Here is a 16472-nt window from a genome sequence, read left to right on the forward strand (position 1 = left end):
GTTTTTGGAACATTCTAGACATGGCTGATATATTAGCGATTATGCTAATGAGCGTTTTAATTAGTGAGAAACAATTAAAATATTGGTGCGTGGCCATAATGAAGCATTACGAATCCCCAATGACCGCACTTGGACCCAAAATGGACTTGACTCCGTTTTTAATTAATTATAACGCCAAATTTGATATGAAAACATATTTTAATTTTGTTGAAGAATTAACACAAAGATATGATTGAGTTGTTTTTTTATTAATTAAATGATACAAATACGGTTTAAGTTTAATTTCAAAAGATTAAATCGTGTTTTTTACTTAGAGCTTGCTGAATCATGTTTTCACTCAAATTCCATAGGCGATTTGCCATTTCCGCGTCGTCCGCTAACTGGTAAGGATGACAGCGGCAACAATTGTTAAAATACATGCCGCCGACGCCTTCCAATTCGGGTGCGACTGCGCAATAGACGCTGGTGGACGCCGCTTGCTGCAAGGACTTGGTGAAAGGTCGCACCATCGCGTAGAGGAATCTCAAAACGCACCAGTTCATTTGGAAATTGGACGACACCATATTGCCGGGGTGCAACGAGTTGCTGTGAATTCCTTTATTCGCGAAACGCCGCTCAATTTCGTTGGAAAATAAAACGTTGCACAATTTGCTGTTGTTGTACATCAACATGCCGATGGTTCCCGAAGAGGTCAAAGGTGAGAGGTATTCCTCCGTTAAGTTATCTTTGTTCATGTAACTGAATCTGAAAGTTATTCCCCTTGAGAAATTTTAGCCTAATACGGGCCAAACCGCGTTATAAAAACCTAAGCCTAATTCTGGTCTAACCGCGGGACGTGTTGTCAAAACCTAAGCCCAATTCTGGTCTAACCGCGTGGCGTATTGTCAGAACCTAAGCCTAATTCTGGTCTAACCGCGTGGCGTATTGTCAGAACCTAAGCCTAATTCTGGTCTAACCGCGTGGCGTATTGTCAGAACCTAAGCCTAATTCTGGTCTAACCGCGTGGCGTATTGTCAGAACCTAAGCCTAATTCTGGTCTAACCGCGTGGCGTATTGTCAGAACCTAAGCCTAATTCTGGTCAACCGCGGGACGCGTTGTCAAAACCTAAGCCTAATCGGGCCTAACTTACCTGTGGCTTTCGGAAGATACCACAACGACCCTGGGCGAGGCGGCTTTAGATAACCATGGTTCAAGTAATTGGAACAAGTAAAATTGTGACAAATGATTTATTTGAAACGTGGCCTCATAACCGTCTTCAGTTAGGGTATGCGTTTGCGCCACGCCAGCGTTAAGTATCAGAATGTCCAAGTGTCTAAAGAACAAGTACTTGTCATCATAAGTACTTATAAAGGAAGGTTAGTCTTGTCATACCCGTATTTTAGTTTAAATTTATTGGCGAATTCCCTAACGCTATTCAAACTTGATAAATCCATTTTCATGATGTTTACATTAGCAGTCGGCTAATTAATTACAATTAGTATACTTAAGTTTTTAAGTAAAGGCGCCAGTACCTTACCCTATCCTGTTTCATGGAATTTAAGGCTTTCTGTCCGCGTTCAATGTTTCTGCATGGAATAATGACTTCGGCACCATGATAGGCGAGAGATTTGGCTGTTTCATAACCTAAAACGGTTTAAAAACCCTCAAGTAAAGTCTTCAATGTCAATTAAGGGCAGGCACTTACCAATTCCGCAATTCCCTCCCGTGACAATTACAATTTTCCCGCTCAAGTCCATTCCGTGTAAGACTTGAAGGGCAGTTGTACTGCCGTCAAATCTTTGTCTTATGTCCATACTGTCGTCTTTTTCCTCAACCGCGAAAGCCAGTCGCGGATCGGTGTATGTTGTCTTGTTGTTTATGCGACTGTTCAGGAGCGATTAAGTAGGTTTCTTTCAAGGACAACTGGTTGGTTCAACTTTTGAGGAGTAATAACTACTTACTCGAAGTATAGAACTGTCCCCTCGTCTGTTATTTCTTTCCCCCAGCCGTAGGGCAAATCTTTTACGAAATAAATTTAATTTAGGGGTCCGTTAAAAGTGAGTTTTCTCGACCCCCGTAGATTTGGGGCCCAAATATTTGTTATCGTTTTAAAGAGGACAAATAGAGCTATCTTAATCACGAGGGATTTTAAATTATCTTTTAACGCGTCAGAGATATGAGCGATTAAGTTTGAACTTACCGCCAGAAACTCGCTTGCGTTTGCCAGTTCTAGGATGAATCCACTGTGTAGATTGTAAGGAATGACTGTTAGGGAATTATAATTATACGTTATAAGTAAATTATAAATTAAACAGTTTTTTTAATTGTAATGACGAGAAAATACTTACTTGGCGTAAAAGACTTTACCGTCCAAAGTGGCGCGTTCTTCCCAACCAGGAGGTAGTTCGTCCTCGCTGTCTGAATCGGGGAAGGTAGCCATACTCAGCAATTATACACTCATGATAATACTATCTTAGCCACCCTTTTTTACTAAGAGCGTTAAAAGTGCATCTTCAAATCATAAGGCCTTTGCAGGTAATATGGGAGGGGACGTCTTGAGTAGTTCGGTACAAACCCCCCAGATGGCGCTACTAATTTAATTGATTTATTAAAAGTTAGTTTAACATCATTTAATTTTAAAGAATTTAATTCTAAATGATTTTAAAGCTTCTGTGAGATTTTAAGCCTATTTAATTATGTGTTATTTTAGGTTAATTTAAGTAGTTTGGTGTTTTGACTACAGATGGCGCGCACTGCGTAACCTTTTATGTGTTTTTTTCATCAATGGTTAGAGGGAAAGTCCATAAAGATTCAGAAAGTTTTGGGTTCAAATTTCATATAATTTATGAACAGCCAGCCCTAGTTATCGTTTATAATTGCATTTTTGGAACCAAATACGATATTTTATTCAAAAAACGTTCCTTGAAAAATGATCGACTTGAAGGACGATGTATAAATACATTTAACCCTAACTAATTAATATTTATTTATTTATTATTAATTGCGTTAAATTCCATATTAATTAAGGCTTACGAGAGTGACTAGGTCGAAAATTTAAAAGAACCCAGAATGATAAACACATATTTTAATTTTACGCAAATTAACTATAGCTCATTCCTAGAATAACAAATATAACTCGTAAGTTATTTCAAGTATGAAACATATGGCACCGAAAACATTACGTCACGGTGAAAATAGGCTTTGTAAATACCCGCGCCAGCAAAAAATTATATCCATAGGAACCTTTAAGAGAAGGGGGAATAGATGACGTCAGAAACATTTTCAAGGAACCAATCACGTTACGGTCCGTCAAAGTTGCGTTCCGTTTTAGGCGCGAAAAAAAATTGCGCGAGCGAGTTTCAAAGTCTGAAGTGCGCGCGCCTTTTTTTTTTATTATTTCCCGCCTTTTTTGCGCACGTGTTTTTTTTTCCCGTCTTTATATTTAATTTAGTTTCTGTTCAAACAACGGACAAGTGACGGGCTTTGTTTCAACAGATAAGAATTCTCAGTTATAATTAAAATGTCGAGCTTTCCCAATAAAGACATTTTTATTTGAAATCTAATACATTATCTAACTTCCGGTGAACAGAAAAAAAAATTATTCACGGAATTTTCTCGAGTGTAGCTTAACAACAGTATCGTGTTAATTTTTGTCAAATACAAACGCTACGTTTTGCGCTCGCCGTGATAGGCGTAAAATGTAGCTTTAATAATTAATTTAAGTGTTAAATAGATACAAATAATAACTTTAATTAACAACGTTAATAAGATTGGAAGGAAAATAAACAAATTCACGGATTAAACTTTAAACGAATTTGACATCATGTCCGCTAAAGTTTCTCACGCCATGTCGAAATATATTCGGAGACATGACAAGTTAAATCAGGATCACAAGTCAATACCTGTGTCAACCGGTTCCTCAACATTACCAAGAACTAAAAAGCCCTTCAAGGTAACCAGCTTTTTCTCGAATTTTAAGACAAAATTTCTTCTCAACAAAATTTTAAATTTCATGCCCTTACCGAGTACATATTTGGACATAAAATTACGCCGGTTAATATTAATTAAAATGTTATGGAATGTAATTAGTAACTTTATGATAATATACTTCTAAATCTAGCGCTAGCGTTAAAGGTTACAGTTTGTTTGAAGAGATAGGAAATTTTTATTAGGGGTTATTAATTTACTGTAACTTGATCTTCTTTGTTATTCAAAACCAGTACTCTTATATTGCCTTACCATGTAAAGGCATTTTCGTGACAGTAACATAAAACATTGTATTTAGTTACGACTTAAGTTTACATTAGAAGGGAGGGAGGGTAACTCGAATTATACGAAATTTAAAACAATAGTTTGCCTTGTTAGAACTGTATTACGAATTTTGAAACCTTTTGACTTAAAAATATTTTGCAACGACCAATGACAATACCGGTTTGTCGTTTTAAAATTATTTTTGTCCAATTTTGTATATTTTAGAAGAAATATTTTGAAAGGGAGGGTGAAAAGTAAAATCATACGCAATAACATAAAAACTTGCGAGAAATTTTTATTTTCGAATTACGTTCTTTTATCGTGACATATTTAATTTTAAAATCGTGCATTACTTTAAACAAAAATTATATTTATTCCGCACCTGCTACGTGATTCCAAATCTTCTCTGAAATATTTTAGGCAGGTATCGAGGGGTCACTCACTGGCCATAAATGCGAGCGTAAATGGTTCCAAAAATTAAAATTAACTTCGTGGAGTGGTTATCACCTCGATACTTTGAAAGCTATGTTAACCATCATTAGAATAAAAGGTTTTTTAGCTTTCTACTCGTGAAAATTGGTAAAAGAAAATATAATTAGGGATTGTTTTAAAAGGCAACCAGTTTCGGGGTATACCATAATACCGCAATTAGGGTGAGCGCGCTGACCCCTTTTCGCCAGGTATTATTACGATACGCCTGACGTAATTATCCTCAAATACTCCCCAAATTCTTCAGTTAGCCCTCCCCTCCCCTTCCCTTACCCCTTTGTGACAAAACGCTTTTAAACTGTTAAATCCTCCTCCCAACTACAGATACTGTGCAAAACAAGTGTTGCCAGACTGCCAGTCATTTTTGACGTATGCAATTCAACTGCGATATCTAAAACAGTAGGGTTGCCACAATACCTGGAAAACCTGGCAAAGTCAGGGAATTTTGAAATGAAAAATCTGTGGCAACCCTGAACAGAGTGAAAAGCTTTATTCCGTTCGATTCAGTTCCAAACCTGCATGCATGATGCAGGAGATGCTGGAGTCACAAATTACTGGCAACCCTGATGTGGATGCGCGGTTAAAGTTAAGACACGGGGAGGGGCAATTATTTCTCTAGCCTCCCACCGCCCCTTTAGCAGCGCTGTCTATATTTTAAATACGAAGTTATCCATTTAGAGTATCTCTTTAAATTTAGACTTCATTTCATTATCCCTTTGAAGAGTACCGTGTAGAGGAAGCATGGGTATTATGAAGCGTTCCCTCTTTCTTGTTTTTGTTGTTTTTCTGATTGCCCATTCCATAGCTATACTGGGATCGTGTCTGGACTGAGGTTCCGGCTATAACGCATTATTGTGTGTGTGGTTTGGCTTTAGCAGGAAATTGGCACTCCATAGTAACTTGGCTTCTTGATTTTTCTTTTTTCAAAGGTTCCAAACACGTGCCAAAACATTGATAAGCTTTAGCTCGCTTAAAATAGGGCGAAGTCCTAGATAAACCCAAGAAGGGATATCTAGTTTACTAGGGAGAAGGTATAAGATGCATAAGTATTCGCGCGCCATAGTCCCAATCCCCCTTTCAAAATGCAAGGGGGGGGGGGGACGTAAAAGGAGGCCGGGCTATTTCGCCTTTCCTCAGTCGAAAAATGACTGTAATTTTCGTCATTCGCGTCGCGCTGACGTGAGTTTTCAAGAACCAATGAGATGCTGGTTGTAATTTAGAGGCGGGGATTAACTCCGGACCTACGTTTGGACTGGAGATAAAGCTAGAAATGTGTCGAATTTATACCTTCTTCCTAGTAAACTAGATATCGCTTCTTGATAAAAACCTTGTACCCCGTACTATAGTATTAAGTGTAACTTTTTAGACTGACCTCGAGGGTCGTGTATCGTTTACAGAAATAAACATATTGTAAGGGTCAAAAGGTCACTTTCAGTTTAGGTATTTTTGCTTTAAATTATTCTAAAATTACTTTTGGTTTAGTTTGGTGTTATTTTATAGGTTACCAACAGTGAACTTTGAACTTTAGTGGCTATATATCCTTTACCTAAATGAACATGTTAATGTTAGGGTCGCAAACGACTGACAAATTAACACTTGTGTTACACCGTAATTCAAAAAATCCTCAAATACATTTTTTTTCTCGTGTTAATATCGAATTTTTTGTCTTTCCTTTTCATGGATGTCGAGGATGGTTGGTCTAAAAAGCCTCATTAAAGATGGGGGAACATTTTGGGGTAGAATTCCCCTCTATCTCTCTTCTTCCCCCCCCCCCGGACGTGCTAACCAACCTAGCTCAAATTATCGATTCAAAGCGTTACTTTACGTGAAGTGCAAGAATTTCTAAGCCTTTCTGGTGGTTACATAAAAAAGAAGAAATATTTGAGGTTCTTGTTGAATAAATTTCCCTTCCACTTGAGTTTTCCACTCCCCTTAAAAATGTTCCTACATGCTCGAGATTTTAGCTGCGCGGTTGTAAAATTCGAGGGCCCCCTAAGAATCCGCCGCTATGCATACACAATCATTTTATAGACTAAATGCCTTTGTTTTAGAGGATAAAAAAAGGAAATTTTGATTAATATTGCATCAAAATTCAGCCATTAAAGTGGGAGTGTTGAAGTTAATTTTCAAGGCGAGACCCCAAAAAATCGTATATAAATATAAGGGGGAAGTTTCTCAATATCCGTTTATATTTAATAATTCTTATTAATTATACTATTTTTATATCATTAATTTTTATATCCGTCGGAAATTATTCTATAATTTTAACTATTTCAAAAATTGAGAAATTTTACTAGTGGATGGCTAAAAGAGCGCCCCCTTTTGGGATTTAATGAAACCAGGGATAGATTTAATTTTAGAAGTAGGAATGGAGAACGGTTAGTATTCACTTCAGTCTGGACTCATAGCCCAGTATAGAGCCCCTCCCTCCAACACGTCACGAAAAGTTTAAATTATCTTATTAGCTAATTTTCAAACTACGTTTTGATGACGTAGCCGACGGGGACGGCGAAAAATACGTAATTCATCTGTCGTTATGACCCGCCTCTTCTTTCATACCCCCCTCCGTCTCGTGGAAGGGGGACAGGGACTTGGACGCGCGTCCACATTACTGTTCTCCATTCCTGCTTCTGAAATTACATCTACCCCTGATGAAACTAAAGTAGTAATAGAGCTATGTCAGAAGCCTTTGTGTGACGTCATCCATGTTATTTGCCCATAGAACCTAAGCGGTACCAAACATGGCCGCCCACTGCCAAAGCTAAGCCCGTGACGTTTTACCTATGCACTGATTTCATAACTGAAATAGCTCTATAAGTATGGTGGAAAAGGTGGCAATTTAACGAGTAATTATTAGCTATAATTTGGGAAAGGTGGCAATATTTTGGGGTAAAAAACTAAAAACCTATTCAATTCAGGAATATTTAGGAAAAGGCGGCAATGAAATTCTAGCCTGATGTTTTAAATACTTTTATGGATTGGGTGTATTTTTTGAGGTGCGTGCGGGCCCCCTTTGACTCTATCGAGTACCAACTTGAATTAGCGCCACTTTTAGTTGGTTTTCTTAGAGTCTGGAAAATTTCAGTGGGTGTTTTGAAAGACGTTCCTGACTCGTTACGAACTAGTTCTCGGAAAAGTGGAGTTTCTTTAAAATCTATTTGAAACTACCCAATCTTAGTTTTAAAAATATTCAATATTCTCAATTTGAAACTCGAAAAATGTTAAATTTAATATCTGAAAATGAAGATGGAGAGTTTACGTAAATTATTTGAAGTAATTTGGTTCTTAAGAATTTTATTAAAACAATTAATTTAATCTGTAAATCTTATAATTAGTTCCAATTTCTAGGTCACCATCAAAATATTGTAGCTTATATTCAAATAATTTAGCTAGTAGCGTATTTTGGGCTCTTATCTCAAAATGAACCATATCCAACCCCCCCCCCCAAATAAAAACTTTTTTCCATATGTATATCTATATAAAGTACGTCATTGTATACGATAACATCGTACTCTCCACATAGTCTGTATTGAAAATGACATTTAGAGGAAGTTTGGAGTGCTTATGACTCGGCCCCTTAAGGTCTGGCATTTTATTGAAGAGAGCCTTGGATATAAAACCGTAATCTCCACTCTTAACATCTCAACACGCGCGTTAACCCCTTTCCCGCCCGAATTTCTAACAACAAAAATTAAGGGCGCTCATTCGACCGTGACGTACTAATAATTATAAGGCCGCTTCTTGTAAAACCACGTGATACTCGTAATTTGCGTCGCGTGACACTAATTTGGCGCGTGTTTCTTTATAAGGTTTCCCACAGTTCGGTTCAAATCGGTTTTGGACTAAAACTGAAACTGAACTGAAACTTTTCAGTTAAGATTTTCAAGAACTGAAACTGAACTGAAATTATCAGTTCGGTTCAACCAGGAAACCGAACTGATCAGTTCAGTTTTCAGTTATAACTGAACTGAACCGAAAACCCCAGATTGTATCTATTAACCGCTAACATTTTCTACTACTACTAAGTCTTTTGGAATCGTCAAGTGCCATACCTTAAGAGTCATGTTTATTTCACTAACTACTAATTATTAACATTGAACAATTTAACTTTGACTAATTAACTAATTATGATACCCTTTTTAGTTACTAATTATTGGTATTCTTTTAGCCTGTGTCTCTCTGCAGAGGGTCCCAGCTAATCACGGGACTTAAATTAATAGCTTATTTCTATGCATAATTAAATATACGCGACATAAATCTATATCTATATAAATCAAAGTCCTGACTGACTGACTGATAATCCACGCCCAGCCCAACCCGCCTGCCCTAGAAGGCTGAAAATTTGCAGGAACATTACTCATAATTAGTAGGCGCGTACTAAGAAATATTTTTCCAATCAGCCGCCATCTTAAAAAATGGCGTCCAGAAATGTAAAAAAATCTTCTCTATGAAAAAAGTCCGCGCTTTTCAACCGATTTCAAAAATATTTAATACACTGGTTTCCTTTAACGTATAGATGAGCTGAATGGTCTTTTAGGTTCGATTTATGGCCATCTTTTTAAATGGCGGCCCAAAACTTAAAAACCCTTTTTTATTGAATAATGTCCGCGTGAAAAGTAATAAAAAATGTCCCGACGGGCTGATGGGCAACGCCGAGTGCCTTCGCTCCTAGGGTGCTATAAAAATATTAGTCATCAGTAAAATTTACCCATTCTTAATATCATTTTGATGGAAGTTCTTATTTCACGCGAGCCGCGCCGCGGGTAACAGCTAGTGATGAAATATACGCGACACTGATAAGGTAACTTTACGCAACACATGCCCAAAATCATCATACAGCATGAAGTACTAAACGATGCCAGTTTTCAATTGTTCTGCTAATGTTTGTGGGAACGTATTGATGTCGTTTCTCGCGATAGATCGAAAGAGTACTTAACTATCTGTTCAGTTCAGTTTTTATCAGTTCAGTTTAAGAAATAAACCGAACCGAACTGAAAACTGATCAGTTTGGAGATATGCAAACTGAAACTGAACTGAAGCAATCAAATCAGTTTAGTCCCTAAACTGAAACCGAAAATAACTGAACTGAACCGAAAACTGAACTGTTTGAACTGAACTGTGGGAAACCTTATTTCTTTATATATACAAATTGTAGCGCGTGAATTATAACAACGCCAGGAGAAATGGCGGGAAAAGAAAGAGCGCGCGCGCCATGAAGAATTACAAATAATAATTTGGCGGGAAAGAAAACGCACGTGGGTAGAGGCGTTTTTAAAAATGGCGGGAAATGGAAGGTTTAGATAAATTTAAAGATGCGTCTAGCTTTTTTTATTATAATTTAAGAGGGTATTTTATTAAAATAAAAATCCGTTTTGCAAAAATGGGTGGAATTCCGTAACAAACCCTCGGGGCTAGAAATAAGGCTTCTCGTGGAAGTCGAGGAACTTTAGCTTCATCCATGGGAAAGCAAACGAGCAAGCGGCCCTCGGATCAATAAGGATTCTAATCCCCGCTCATTTTTAATACGCTAGCAAAGCCTTTTCGAGTACTATATAGCTAGCTGTTGAATTAACTAGTCAATTTTCGTAAATAATTAAGAAACTTAACTTAATTATTAATTCTAACGATCGAATTTCGAGTCGTAGTCAGAATTTTGAGGGCTGAGGCGTCACCGGATAGTAAGTTCTGAAGAAATTATCATGGGTACACAATAATTCTTATAAGCTGTATGCATTCCCGATAACTTCAATATGGGACAGTTATACTTTAGATGGTAGAATAAAAATCTAGTTGGGTTTCAAAAACGGGTGTGTTTAAGGCGAGTAACGTGGGTTTCTTATATTTCGTCGTGTCTTCCAAATCATAATGACAGGTTACGCGTAAAACTTGAGGCCCCCCGAGCTATCGCCGCCGAGTGGGCGTATACTACCAACCAGATGACAATCTTTCAAAGAATATTGTGTTGTATTTTGTCCTTTGCCCAGGCTTCATTACGGAGGAATGCGCTTCGAACTTAGTTTTTATTTTTTTAGGAAAATCTTTAGGCAATATTAGAAAATGATAACTTAAGATAATTAGTTGGGTTTATTGTTAATTAAAGTCCCGCTTGATAATATTATCAACGGAAAATTAATTGGCGATATTTCTCTTTGCTATGACCAGGGATAGATGTAATTTTAGAAGTAGGAATGGAGGACAGAGTAATCTGGGCGCGCGTCAAAGTCCCAGACCCCTTCCACGGGACGGAGGGGGTATGAAAGAAGAGGCGGGTCATAGCGACAGAGGTAAAAAGGAATTACGTCACTATTTTTCGCCGTCATCGTCAGCAACGTCATCAAAACGTAGTTTAAAACTGAGCCAATAATATAATTTAATCTTTTCGTTATTACGTGTTGGAGGGAGGGGCTCTATACTGGGTGGTCTATGAGTCGGACTGAAGTAAATACTAACCGTTCTCCATTCCTACTTCTAAAATTAAATCCATCCCTGCCATGACTATAGAGTAATTTCGGTAAGCTGTGTATCCCTACGTTGGGGGCAAATTTGTAATAGAGAATACTATTTGCCCCCCCCCCTGAGAGGGGGATGCCACTAAGGTAAGAGATAGAGGGTTATGACGTTGCCATATTCAGGAAAGAAATTACTCTATAGTTCTAATTAAGATGGCTAATTATTTCAAGCACTAAATTGTGTACTTACGGAATATGTATTCTTAATTAGTTCAGGGGTCATCCGTAAAATTCTCCAATCACAACTTGAAACGGTGGCCATTAGGGCAAATTGTCACAAAACATTTTTGATTCAAAATCGCTCAAAGAACACTGCCCCTAATTTCTGACATATCTTTCAGAAACACCCTGTACACCCTGTAATACTCTGTTTAATGTACAACAGCTTTCACAAAAAACCTAATTAACTCTATTTTGAAGTTCTCAATGACTAGAAGTGACATATCAAATCGCTCTAAGCAGATGTTCTCTTGAGGTTTTATAATTATTTTTTATTTATATTATAAATTGAAGGGGATATCAAAGGCGGTTTCTTAGTAAGTTTGGTCCGGAACCGTTCATCTATCTCCATCTATTGCGGACTAAGGTTATCTTCCCTTTAAATTAATTTAATCTCTAGGGTGTAGGTGGAAGAGATAGGGCGCATGTGGGCTTTATTAAGAATCTGGCATGTTATGTTCACTTTAGAAATATACGATATCCAGTTTAAAGGAATAGTGTAAATTTATTTTTACAGGCGAATAGGAAATTCATTCCATCTCTGGTAGTAAAGGGGATCATCCATACAGTTTTAAACCCCCTGTATCTTAGTGTTTACGTTAACAGGAAAGGGTGTTTTATGGTATTGCATGGTATAATTTTTATTTTGTATACATTTTTTTTGGGTAAATTCGTGAGTGGGTTTGAATCTGTCGGAGCACGCTTCCACCTGCCACTTTTATATACACCTGAGATTATTACCTGACTGCCCATGAATAAGGAAAATGCAATAAAAATTCTAAAAGGTAATCACGCGAGATACTCACGCCTAAATTTACCTCTCGGCCGATCACAACGAATTATGCACGGTTCCAATTTCACCTGACTCGTTTGTTTGTTTCAAAGGCTTAACAAGAATTATTTATTTTCTTCATGGCCATGTTTTAAAACCTTAATTACTCCGGCTGTGGTCAATGTATTGCCATGTACTTGGTACCGTTGCAAAGAGGACAGTTTAGACTATCAAACCCTGGAAGGATTTGTCTGTAGCATTTAAACGGACAGAGTTATGGCGTCCTAACGAGAGTCTAAAAATTAAATTATTTTTAAGCCTTTATAACACAACCTTTATTGAAATACCCCCAATTATTTAGTATCATTAGATTCTTGACAATTTGGACTATCAAATCTTCTAAAATGTCAGACTTGTTGACAATTTAACAGCATCGAAGCTGTCCATTCAAAATAGAACCCTTTATTAAACACAAAAGAAATATGGCGTCCGTCTCAAATTCATTATCTTATTTTCGTATTTTTCCCTGTTTTTAGATAAAATTATAAGCATTCATAATTTAGGGTTTGATAAGGTCCTCCAAAGAGGAACTACAAATTATCTAATCTAAGAGACCACTTATATGTGGCGGTTCTGAAAAACTTGATAAGCCTTGCCTTATTTTCTTTCATTACAAATACGTTTTATCATGACCCTCAAAGGGTTGATGGGTTTCTAAAGAGCCACGGCAGTGCCCTCTCTTCGATTGTATTAGTCTATCTGTTAAGATAACGTGGGGTGCTACTAGTATTCTTAGCTCGCATATGGATGCCATAGAGATGAGATTATTTGGAAGGAGAGAAAAGAACCCGTAAAATAAAACCGTTAATGATTAAGAAGAAAATAACCTTAGGGGTGCGCTCATTAAGGAACGAATTAATGTAGGTGTAGAAAAAATGTAATTACATTTGCTCTCTGTGCTGGTGGTATGATGTATTTTTTTAACAGTTGAAATCGCCGTCGAAAGGAACAGAACTGAACCAAATTTTTGTGGTTATGTTAGTACTTGAGATGTTCCATGTTTAATTTGATACAAATTCGTTCCAACGTTGTAATATTTTGAATATAATCTTTATGTCAGACCCCTCGAAACCATCCCAGCAGCTGAGCCTGAGCTTGCTGTAAAGAATAGAGAATTTAGCCCGGAATTTTTGGAAAAGCGTGGTGGTTCTATTGGCCCGGGTAGTTATTATCATGCAGAATGGAATGGACTGGGTTTTAGGGTTTTAGTCAGGAGCAGGGACTCCCCGAGAAAGAGTTTCAACGCAGCTAAAGAATGTGGAATAAATTTTAAAACATCGAATTCATCATGTGGGAAGATAGTCAGTTCCAGATTTTATTTTTTGATATTGGACATAATTTAAAATGGTTTTAAACACGTTCCATTGATGGGAGTGGTCACAATACGCCCACTTAAGTATTTAAAAAACTATTACGCCAATTATGGGCACAGATATTTAAGATTTTAAACGAATTTAAATTGTTCAAGCTTGTTAATTTATGTTCAAATTTAGGATCAGGCTTTCATATTTCATAATTGGAATAACATCTATTTCATAATTTCTTGGAATATTTTTATCGATTTATTACGAAATTTGTAGCAAGTTTGATTATCTAATATTCTAGACGGTTGATCATATTTCTAATTTCCTTTGCGTAGAAATTTCTTTAAATTTGTAGCTTTATGAAAAGTCCCTTTTTAGGTCACGTGGTCTGTATCTCCCCCACTTCGGTGTGTGCGCGCGCGAGACAGATCGCTCCCTCATTCGTGCAATAGAGGCCTGTGGGCTCGAGTCGCTGAACCCATGTTGAGTTTTGGCAAAAGTCGCGGTTTTCAACGTAATTAATTTAATTTCATATTAATTACGTTTAATTTTAGCCGAACCTAATCGCGCGTGTGTGCTTAACGCGATAAAACCATCGTTATGGCGTTATCTTGAGATGATCTTGCGTATTTTGATCGAAACCCGATTGGCGAATGTCGGGCAAGGCTTAGGTCATTTCTTCCGCCTATCGTAAAAGTGGGCCTGTGACCAATTTTTTTTTCTTTTCGCTATAATCGCGATTTTAATTGCGATTAAATTAAATATACGGCTGAAACGTTGATTATGAAATAATTTATAAACTGTAAAGTGCGAGTGAAATTACGGGTGCTAAATACGCAACGCCTCCGAATGGAATTTGAAATTGTGAAATTGAGGGCAAGTTAAAGTTAATCGTCTTAATTTAACGCCGAAAATAAAGGAAACCTACAACGAAAATGTTACACCAAACTAATATTTCACCTGGATTTAACCAAAATACCAAAAAATCGGTAAGACATTTATCCTAACTTCATTGTTCAGAGGACATTTTGTTTTCAAAGATCAATTTTAAACAGTCATCGTAATATTATTAAACCAATTACGTAGCATTAATTAAAACACTTAAGGGGTGGGAAAGTTCGTGATTAAATTTAACCCTAACCAAACTCAATCTGAACTTAACCTTAACTCTAATCCGACATTAACTTAACCTTACCTAAACTAATGCACCACTAATAATACAATAATCGAAACATTTTCTAAAGTTGTTCCTAAAATACTAATAGCCGACCCCTTGGTTCGTTAGTCATTCATAAAGTAATGTAGTAGGGTGCATAATATTTGGAAACAATACATCCACGTAGATCTGTCGTCGACGGTACAATTTATAAGTTAAGGGGGTACAGTTTAACTTGAAAGCATTGTGATTTGATGACATAATTCGCCAATAACTTGCAGCTCCAGACTGTCGTCCTCTGGCTCTTCTAGACTGTTTTTAACCAGTTCACTCTTGTAAATCTTGCGCTTTCAGTGAGGATATAAAAATGTTTTATGTAATTTATTATGTTATGGGAATTATAAAAAGATAAACCCGTTTTTGAGGTTAGAAAACTGAAAACATCCTTTTTTGGGAAAAGTTGTTTGTGTGGGTTCAGTTGTTGTTTGTACTGAAGGAAAATTACCACGAAAGGTTAGGACCCTTTTATCTCCGTATGATAGTGTGCGGACAAGTGTTGCCAGTGCAATTGAACCGTCATTGAGATGCTAATCTCTCAAATTACTGGAATCTAGAAAAATTTAGTTGTGCTCAAATGAAACTAATTTGAAGTTGTTAGGGTTAACAATTAAAGTATTTAAAGTTAAATTTATACCTTTTTTTCTCTGTAAAGGGAGGGTAATTTGCATAATTTCTATGCGGCGGTTAACTTCAAAAGCTAAGTTTATCTCTTGTAGGAACTTGGCTGGGTAGGGGGGGGGGGTTGGAATGTTGGGGCTTTTCTTTCTCCAGAAATTCAATAATTTATTCAAATTTTCTCGTTGGCCAGAATCCCTTTTAAATTTATTCTTTTGTTAAATCTGAGAAGCGACCTTTTAACTTTAAATTCGTTTAGTTTTGTTAAATGAAGTGTTTTAGGTTTAAATTAAATAAAATAAGTTGGTTATTGCTGACATTGCATGTCAGCAATGGGAAATTTTCCCATCAAATTTATTTTAGACTGGAAAGTTTTTTTTTGGTATTTTTTATTGACGTTCTAGGGGTGGTGTTTCTTGGAATTTTCTTTAAGAAAAGCATCAAGAAAGGGTCTAGAAAAATACGGGTATTGTTCGGATGCTGCGCATGAACCCTAGCCCATAATATGTAGGTATGGACGCAATGGAATTTTTTTTTGGGTTAAGAAAAAATTCTTTATCGTCTTTGAATTAAATTTCCGTCCAAGAATAAAAAAAGGAAAAAATGGAATCGCATCCTATAAACCAGTCTTAGACATTTCGTAGACACGAATCAAATATTTTATAAAGCAAAATAGACTTTAAAGGGAAAGTTGCAGTCAATATTTTTAGACAAGGTTATAAAAATGCTGGTCATAGATGACATAGAACGCTTTTGACTCAAATTGATGATTTCCCATAGAACCAACCATCCCACTATATGTACTTCAGTCCCGTAATTACCTTCCCATTTTGTAACACCCTGTATAAGAAGTTTATTGTTATATTAAGGTGTAATTGGGGGCGTTCCATAAAACCATACTGTTATTTCAGTCAATTTTGTAACACCCTGTATTGTTATATTAAGGTGCAATTGGGGGGGGGTGTTCCATAAAAAAATACTGTTATTTCTTCTGATAAATGTAGTTTTCTAATTCTAAACTTTTCCAAGCCACTAAAGGACTATACTAAAAAGAAAT

The 16472-nt window shown here is 36.7% G+C and overlaps 2 protein-coding genes across 4 annotated transcripts in view; one reads left to right on the forward strand and one right to left on the reverse strand.

The window, feature by feature from the left end:
* Nucleotides 1-229: 229 nt before the first annotated feature.
* On the reverse strand, nt 230-2536 carry Wwox (WW domain-containing oxidoreductase). Its single transcript, XM_089848084.1, has 8 exons — nt 2329-2536; nt 2181-2245; nt 1942-1999; nt 1686-1864; nt 1518-1624; nt 1373-1461; nt 1131-1313; nt 230-744 (listed from the first exon to the last, which is right to left on the reverse strand). The coding sequence occupies exons 1-8, from the start codon at nt 2418-2420 to the stop codon at nt 285-287; spliced, it is 1233 nt and encodes a 410-aa protein (XP_089704210.1). The 5' UTR covers nt 2421-2536; the 3' UTR covers nt 230-284.
* Nucleotides 2537-3673: 1137 nt separating this feature from the next.
* p130CAS (Serine_rich_CAS and FAT-like_CAS_C domain-containing protein p130CAS) overlaps nt 3674-16472 on the forward strand; it is a 28924-nt gene continuing 16125 nt past the window's right edge. Inside the window, exon 1 of one of the 3 annotated variants that reach the window (XM_089848086.1) lies at nt 3674-3932. In XM_089848086.1, the coding sequence (XP_089704212.1) occupies nt 3804-3932 (129 nt within the window). In that variant the 5' untranslated portion in view covers nt 3674-3803. Of the gene's footprint in view, nt 3933-14000; nt 14574-16472 lie in introns of those variants that run through there. The other 2 variants (XM_089848085.1, XM_089848088.1) reach the window with 2 other exon arrangements.

The sequence above is a fragment of the Phalangium opilio genome, unplaced genomic scaffold (genome assembly GCF_054372755.1).
Source record: "Phalangium opilio isolate 3A_F unplaced genomic scaffold, DU_Popi_V2 ptg000082l_1, whole genome shotgun sequence".
Taxonomy (NCBI): domain Eukaryota; kingdom Metazoa; phylum Arthropoda; class Arachnida; order Opiliones; family Phalangiidae; genus Phalangium; species Phalangium opilio.